Genomic DNA, 7414 nt, shown 5'->3' with positions numbered 1-7414 from the left:
TGGACTCATGAGGGCGTCTCCACCTTGCTTGCTGAGTACGGGAACTGCTTCATCTTTGCTATCGGCATTCGGCAACCGGTGGCAACCTTATCCTCCTAGGACTTCTCCAATGGCTAGCTCACATAATTTTTTCTCGCATTTTAATAGGAGAGAGAAGAGCTATCTCTTGTTCAAGAGAAAGTCTCATGCACGCACTTCGAGATTACTTTGAGGATGACGTGTGGGGTCATTTATATTATGTACTATGTGCTAAGAGATAGATTATTGGAAGTGTTGTCTCTTAGAGTGCTTAGAGCTAGGTACAAAGAAAACAGAAATACTCCCTCCGTTCCTTAATATAAGCCATATAGTTTTTAGCACCAATATTAACGCATGACTTGAGGAAGGATGTGAGACCGAGAAAAAAAAGAAAAATCAAGCCATCTTCTCTCTCCCAATCATGTTGCTTCATAAATTTAAGGGATTAGTTGGGGCATATACTATGTACGGTGGGAAAGTTTTCAAATTAATCGGCGTGGAAGCTGATACATACCTATATTTTGAAATTTTATTTAGAAATCTATATGGCTTATATTAAGGAACAGAGGGAGTAGTAGAAAGGAAAGAAAATGAAAGAGGAAAAAAGAAATAGAAAAAAAGAAAACTGCCGTACCTTGGGCCGACTGGGCCGAAACGGCGGGAAGCTTCGCTGGTCGTACGTACGAGCACGTCCGTAAAATAAAAAGAACGAGCGTGGAGGGGGTGAGAAAATGCACGCGAATCCTGTCGTCGGCAGCGATTGTTTCCGATTCCGCCCCTCTCCTAAACCCTAGGGTCGCTTCCTCCGCTCCAACCCCCGCTTCGCCCGGTCGTCGACTCGCTACCGCTGCCGCCTTCCTCGACCCGCACCCGCAGAAGCTAATGGCGGTAAGACCAGCCGTTTCGTCCTCTCTGTTTCTCCCAGATTTATGAACCAGATCTGTTTGTTTCTACCTCTGTTTAATTAGTGTGATTTGCGGACTAGTACCCCTTAGGCTAGTCTTAGTTTCCTGTGGTGTGCATAATTGAGTTCAAGCTGCTTCCTATGGCATGTTTGGAACACAGGGTTATCGGATTCCAGCCAGAGCCAGCTAGCTGGGAGTAGGTTGGATGAATAATTTGAGATATTTGTGTGAATCCACTGTGGACGGGGAAGGAGAAATGGGCAATTACTAATCTAGAGAATGCAACAAAGCCTCCCAAAATCGTCGGTTCCAAGGCACACTTGTTGTTTGGAGTTTTTATTTAAATCAGAAGATTCTGTTAAACACGATTTAAGGTCTAACTCCCCTAAATCTTGTTTGGTTAGGAATGCTTGCACCGAACATCATGTGCGATTGCCCATTAGACTCTTTTGTTTTTTTGGAAACCAAGAACTGGATCGGAGCACCGATAAGGCTTTTCCTGTTTTTCCGTTGCCAGTACCAATAATAAGTTAGCCGCTTGACTTAGTGTCATGTATACATCATAATCTAGCCAGCTCTTGCAGATTTGTTATGTTATTGTCTCGTAGTCTTCTTGTGAATGTCAGCACCACCATCGAAGGTTAAGATAAGTGAATGTACCTTTGCCAGTACCAATGATGGCCCATAGCTCAGCTTATAACTGCTCCTGTTAGAGCTGAATCTAGAAATGCATCCACAGTTGTCTCCAAGTGTATCCAAGCTCAGCTGGTTAGAGATTCAAGTTAATTTATAAAGCTCATTGTGATGTCAACCTTCATGAGAAGAGCATCGGTTTCTAATGAGCTAGTCCATGCTTAAGCTATTATTAAGCATAATTCCATCTCTGTCTGATGTTCTATTGTTATTGAACTGCTATGGCTAGAAAACAAATTAAACTAAAGAAACAATAAGGGACAGATAACCATCTACTGTACTTGAATCACATCGCAATGATTGATCTGTTTATATAACTTTGCCATGATAACATTTTAATTATTATATATAAGGTGTACTTTTCTTATCCATACAATGAAGTTATTACTCCTTAGGCTCCCAGGATAGTGCAATGGCAGCCACTGGGTGCATCACCCTTGCCATGTTGTTCCGTTCCTATTTGTTAATCAATTTATGTGTTGCCATGTAATAATAAAATCCTATGCCTTCCTTACCATTTTGTATTGGGAAATTACCGTCTTGTCGACTCATGGAATTCGCTAATAATTGGAACCAAGAAGTCGAAGGAACAAAATAACAGTCTGTTTATGCATACTCCTATTTGCCAGCCATAATAAGCCCTAACCTCATGCAATTATGCTACACTTACTAATGGATGGACTCTTGCTTTGTGCAGACTGTGCCAGTTAACCCAAAACCTTTCTTGAACAATCTGACAGGGAAGACTGTAATTGTCAAACTTAAGTGGGGTATGGAGTACAAAGGTAAATTTTTATTGTTATCAATTTTATTTATTTCAAATTTTAAATGTTAAATTTTGTTCCTTGAATTGGCCCTTCCATAAATATATTGATGAACATTTGCTTTATTTTCCCAGGGTATCTTACTTCTGTTGACTCGTACATGAACCTTCAGGTATTACCTTTGGTCTTTGGCAGTTTAGCTGTCGTATTATTAGACTTCATCTATTTGTTTTTTATTGTTTTGCAAGCTCATCATTCGTTCAATATGGAAGAACATGCCAAAAAAAGTGATTACTACCTTTGCTACTGGTTGCAGCTTGCTAACACAGAGGAGTACATTGATGGACAATTCTCTGGAAACCTGGGTGAGATTCTGATCAGGTAATGATTCATGTTCCTTTTGTTTGCTTGCATCAGGTGTGTTAATCTAGATATAACCCAATAAAAGTTTGCTTGCTGTCCAATTCTGATTATTGAGGTTAAAAGGTACTTTAGTGTGAATCTGAAAAGGTTGAATGTAAGTGATCATGAAAAGCCAGGGGTAAATATTCAATAAAGAGCGGCATCAGTTTGTAAAATTGTAGCATTGGATGCTTGGGCTACAGTTTTCACAAAATAAGTTGAATAGGTTTTCTGAATTAGTTTCTTGTTCTTATTTGATTAGTTTGGTTTTCTGAATACTTTGATTGAATCGTGTGGACTGAAATTTTGTTTCATGGATGCAATATTTGTTTGAGTTAGTGAGGAATACAATTTTGTCCCCTTAAGGGCTTGTTCGGTTTGGTGGGTATTCGAGGGGGGTTGAAAAGAGATTGAGGAGGATTAATAAATCCCTTGAAGTCAAAATCCTCTTCATTTCCTCCAATCCCCTTGAGGGGATTAACCGAACAAGGCCTAACTGACACCCAAATTTCTATTTGCTCAATTTACAGATGCAACAATGTCCTTTATCTCCGAGGTGTTCCAGAAGATACAGAGATTGAGGATGCGGAGTGAGGAGACGTGGACCATGCCTTAAGATTGGTCGATGATATTGTTCTGACAACAATGTAGCCTTAAGATTGGTTGATATTTCAGATGCGCACTACTGAATTCAATGTTGCTGATGCATTTGCCTGCTTCCTGCCCCCGTTCTATCTAATACTAGTAAGATACTAAGATGCATTTGCTCAGCACGGCAAGACATTGTGAAATCATTTGGGCAATGTAATACGGACTATTCCAATCTTGTCTTGTATGTTTTGGCTCAATAACTTGTCTGCTGGAATTCCTGCCAGAGGTGATGGATAGTATTCAATTGCTAAGATGGAATTCCGAACTATTTTGTCTTCCGGTGAAGTTAAACCCATTGGTGCCTAGTGCCTTGGTAACATGGTGCAAATATTATAAGACGTCGATGTTCCATTCTGCCCAATGAAGAAAATGCACCATTTATCAAATGGAGAATTCTGAGTCTTTGAAAGCTGTAGCTAACTCAGGTTGCCACGGTTCAGGCGCTGCTATGCGATGCCTAGAGTGAATGCTATTTGCTACTTTGAATACTGTTTGCTACTTTGTCACTCTGGACACGTCGCTTTGTTGGTTCAGTTACCTTTCACGCAAAGATTGCTACCATCATGTAATTTCTCGACTCGGGGGCATGATTCTAAAGTCTAAACCATGCATTGAACTAACTAAATATTATATTTGTGAACAACACCATTTCTACATATGATGTAAAACAGTATTTACTCTACTGCTAACAAGAAACAGGAATGCCATCGTTCAAATATTGAAGTAACAAGAAATGTGAGTTGAGAATGGATGGAGAAGGAAACAGGTAGGATAGAGGAAATGCCTCCAGTGTCTGTTTGAGGGGACTGGGGAGTTATTGCTGCATTGTCTCTGCAGGTGATGCTACTGCTAACAAGTAATGACTGGGCGAAACGAGGATCCCAAGTATATATATATGAGCCTGTTCGGGAGGCCGTAAACGATCGTGGATTATTTACTGCTGACTGGTTTGGTGTGCGAGAAAAATACTGTTTCCGGTTGAAAATTTACGATCGTTTACGAGCAAGCGACCAGGCTGATAATTTTTGGTTGCTTGTTTTCTGCTCAAGCAGGACACGAAGACAGTTCAACTAATATATAGATCAGATCTGAACTTCATCCATAAATGTACTGACGATTGCTAATAAGACCCTAGAAATTACATTGTTGAGCAGCGACAGGCTCATGTATAGCTGTCATATTGATAAGAGTATTATCCCACAGAAGAAAATGAATAAGACGACAAATATAGTCTAGAGAACGTGCCGGCTGTCATTTTTGCTCAAAAGGCTATGTTTCCAGAGACTGAAGCAGTGCTGTAACCGACTGCCACTGACAAAGCGCTAGGACTATTTAAGAAAAATAATGGCAAATCACATGACTAATGCCAACTTCAATCCTGATATTTCCTTTGTGATCAACGTGCCAGATAGATGCAAAGCTCATGCCAATTGCACAGCAGGAGGGCTTTCAGATCCAATTGCACTCAAAAAAAAAATTCAAAATTTTGAATGAGAAAGATGTGACGGAGAACTTATATTCACCAAGGCTCCATCACACCTAGGCCAGCAGGCCATCCAGAATTTTAACACGTCTCTTTAGGTACTCTTGCTTCACCATCTGTAACCAAATCATCATCGTCATTGCTGTTCAAGTGCATAAAAACGAATAAATCAGACCAGTCTATATAACCATGCATGCTATTCTAGCTAGCAAGTATACGATTCAACAAAGATTAAAATAAACCTGACAATTTGAACAAACTCACCTTGACTGAGCAGCACCTTGCGGTGAGGGTGAGTCGATTTGCATTGTCACGGGGCCATCATTCACCAAAGAAACCTGCAAGACCTTCTAATTTACCCTTTTTCTGAAAAGGTCAAATGCTATGAAGGCAATTAGGCAAATAACATGTTTCACTCAGAGACACCTTCATCATCGTTCCAAAAACGCCATCTGCCAGTCAAAGTAGGAACATTGTCACATTTATTTTCATATGATACGGTGACTCATGGCAGAAATCTTTACATGTAGATGGAGCATAGTGCAAAAGCAATAGTAGCAGCAGCAACAATAATAAGTGCAAGAAGATCGTGTATTATGAGTATGGGGAGCATAGACATACTCATGACAATATTTCAGCAAAGTAAACAAGTGAGCAGAACATCACTAAAGAAATAGCTATGTTAGTGGCATAACATAACAGGACGTGACTATCGAGAAGATGAAATGCACATCCAGCAGAAAAGAATGTTCAATGCAGGACCATGGGGAGTGTGGGAAGTTACAACGAATGCATCAATCATGACAGGCAAATCCCAAATATAGGCAGATCCATGTTAACAAATGGAAAAAGAACATTGATTTGATAATCAAGAAACAAGGTTGGTAAACCGTGTAAAGCACAATGAATTATAAAATGCATATTTGTTACCTTTCACTGAATCAGCTGAGTATGACCTTTGAAATTTCTCAACTAGAGAAGCATAGAATGGTTTCGCTTTTGCAGGTGGCATAGCCACATGAAAATCTGGCTTACTACCCTTCAGGATGCCATATAAGGTGAACTGACTGACTGAATAAGATATCAGATCAGAAACGTAGTAGTTAATAACAGATTTAATGGAGGCTGCTTATATTTTACACATGGGGCAAGGTTGCATCATCACATTACCTAATAGCACCTCAAAGTTACGCTGCATAACCTGCAGGGAGGAAAAAGCTTATTTAAGTTTGTCTTCAAAGCTCATATGAAGTGCAGTAAATAATTAGCATTCTCAAGTAAGCCAACTTTATTCTTCTATTGGGCCAGGATGGATCTGAGGCTTACACTTCGATCCCATGCTTTTTCAGTCTTGTCGTTTGGAAACAGCCTCATGTTCAGGACCTTCCGACAACTATGTAAGGGTAATATTAGCATTCAATTAGAGATATAACAGCAGGCCATGCAAACTTAACATTTCAGCATAAACAAAATTTCATAAAAAAGATGGTAAGTTAGTAACATATCAGAAAACAAAAAGGTGACAGACTTTGGTAAATGAACAAGAAATGAAACCAGCCCGGTGCTTTGGACGCATAAATCATAATGTTTGCCAAAGATTACCAATAAAGAAGCTGCCACCAATGCATTGTGGTACTAATACAAAAGGCATACCACACAACAGATTACTTAGTAGTACAAGTGACTAGTATTATCGTTCATTTATCAAGGATCATTATGACATCCTGCATCTCAATCACTCCGCAGCTCAGGTTACTCGTCACTGAATCAACACAGCTGACTGATATCTGGACGAACACATTCCCACTGCAGATTCTGATGAGTTATAAAGATGTAATCATGTCTAAACATACAAGAATTGAGACAACGGCTAGCACTAGCAGTATAAACAAGAATTGGAGGAAGTGGGAGGGGGATGAACGGAGAGGATTGTATACATGTAGTCGGCGTCGGAGTCGGTGTCCGCCTCGTGGAGGCCGACGAGGACGAGGAGTCCAGGGCCGATCGCCGACACTATTCGCCCCTCGACCTGCGGCGACCCAACAGAAGAAGCATTCAGGGAAGATTCCGAGCGAATTGCAGTGAACTGAAGAGGGCGCTCACCTCGACACTCGCCGAGAGGACGCGCTGCACCACAGCCCTCATCCTGTGTCTTCTCCTGCGTCCGCCACGCCCAGTGGCGAGGGACGACCGGACGAGTCGCCGCTCGCCGGTGAGAGATCAAGAAACGGCGGCGGCTCTGGTGTGGAGTGTGGGGAGCTAGTGCAATGTGCGAACGCGGATGCCTCGTTGATGGGCTGTGAAAAGCGACGATGGCTTACTGGGCCGACCTTTGCATTTCTTCTTCTGTCTGAACTGGGGCCTGTTTAGACGAGGGCTAACTTCCAAAATATACCTAAGCTAAAGATTTTGCAAGCCATAATTTTGGTTGTTATTTGGGTCTCTTTTGGGCTCTCAGAACTGATTCTCTGTTGAATCCAGCAGGAGCTCTGCCAAAT

The 7414-nt window shown here is 41.1% G+C and overlaps 2 protein-coding genes across 3 annotated transcripts; one reads left to right on the top strand and one right to left on the bottom strand.

Annotated features, from left to right (window-relative positions):
- The first annotated feature begins 725 nt into the window (after nucleotides 1–725).
- Nucleotides 726–3617, top strand: LOC136457602 (probable small nuclear ribonucleoprotein F). The gene is made up of 5 exons (XM_066457629.1): nucleotides 726–906; nucleotides 2314–2401; nucleotides 2515–2552; nucleotides 2697–2761; nucleotides 3313–3617. Exons 1-5 carry the CDS (start codon nucleotides 901–903, stop codon nucleotides 3374–3376), a joined length of 261 nt encoding a protein of 86 aa, XP_066313726.1. The 5' UTR covers nucleotides 726–900; the 3' UTR covers nucleotides 3377–3617.
- Nucleotides 3618–4794: 1177 nt separating this feature from the next.
- LOC136457601 (uncharacterized) lies at nucleotides 4795–7190 on the bottom strand. 2 transcript variants are annotated; one of them, XM_066457627.1, is made up of 8 exons: nucleotides 7020–7190; nucleotides 6854–6945; nucleotides 6243–6309; nucleotides 6087–6117; nucleotides 5847–5987; nucleotides 5343–5368; nucleotides 5181–5254; nucleotides 4795–5058 (listed from the first exon to the last, which is right to left on the bottom strand). In XM_066457627.1, the coding sequence occupies exons 1-8, from the start codon at nucleotides 7059–7061 to the stop codon at nucleotides 4998–5000; spliced, it is 534 nt and encodes a 177-aa protein (XP_066313724.1). In that variant the 5' UTR covers nucleotides 7062–7190; the 3' UTR covers nucleotides 4795–4997. The 2 variants fall into 2 exon arrangements, with proteins under 2 accessions (XP_066313724.1, XP_066313725.1); XM_066457628.1 differs by having other exon boundaries at nucleotides 4795–5032.
- Between the last annotated feature and the right edge of the window lie 224 nt (nucleotides 7191–7414).

The sequence above is a fragment of the Miscanthus floridulus genome, chromosome 6, assembly GCF_019320115.1.
Source record: "Miscanthus floridulus cultivar M001 chromosome 6, ASM1932011v1, whole genome shotgun sequence".
NCBI lineage: Eukaryota > Viridiplantae > Streptophyta > Magnoliopsida > Poales > Poaceae > Miscanthus > Miscanthus floridulus.
This window is presented reverse-complemented; position numbering and strand designations above follow the sequence as displayed.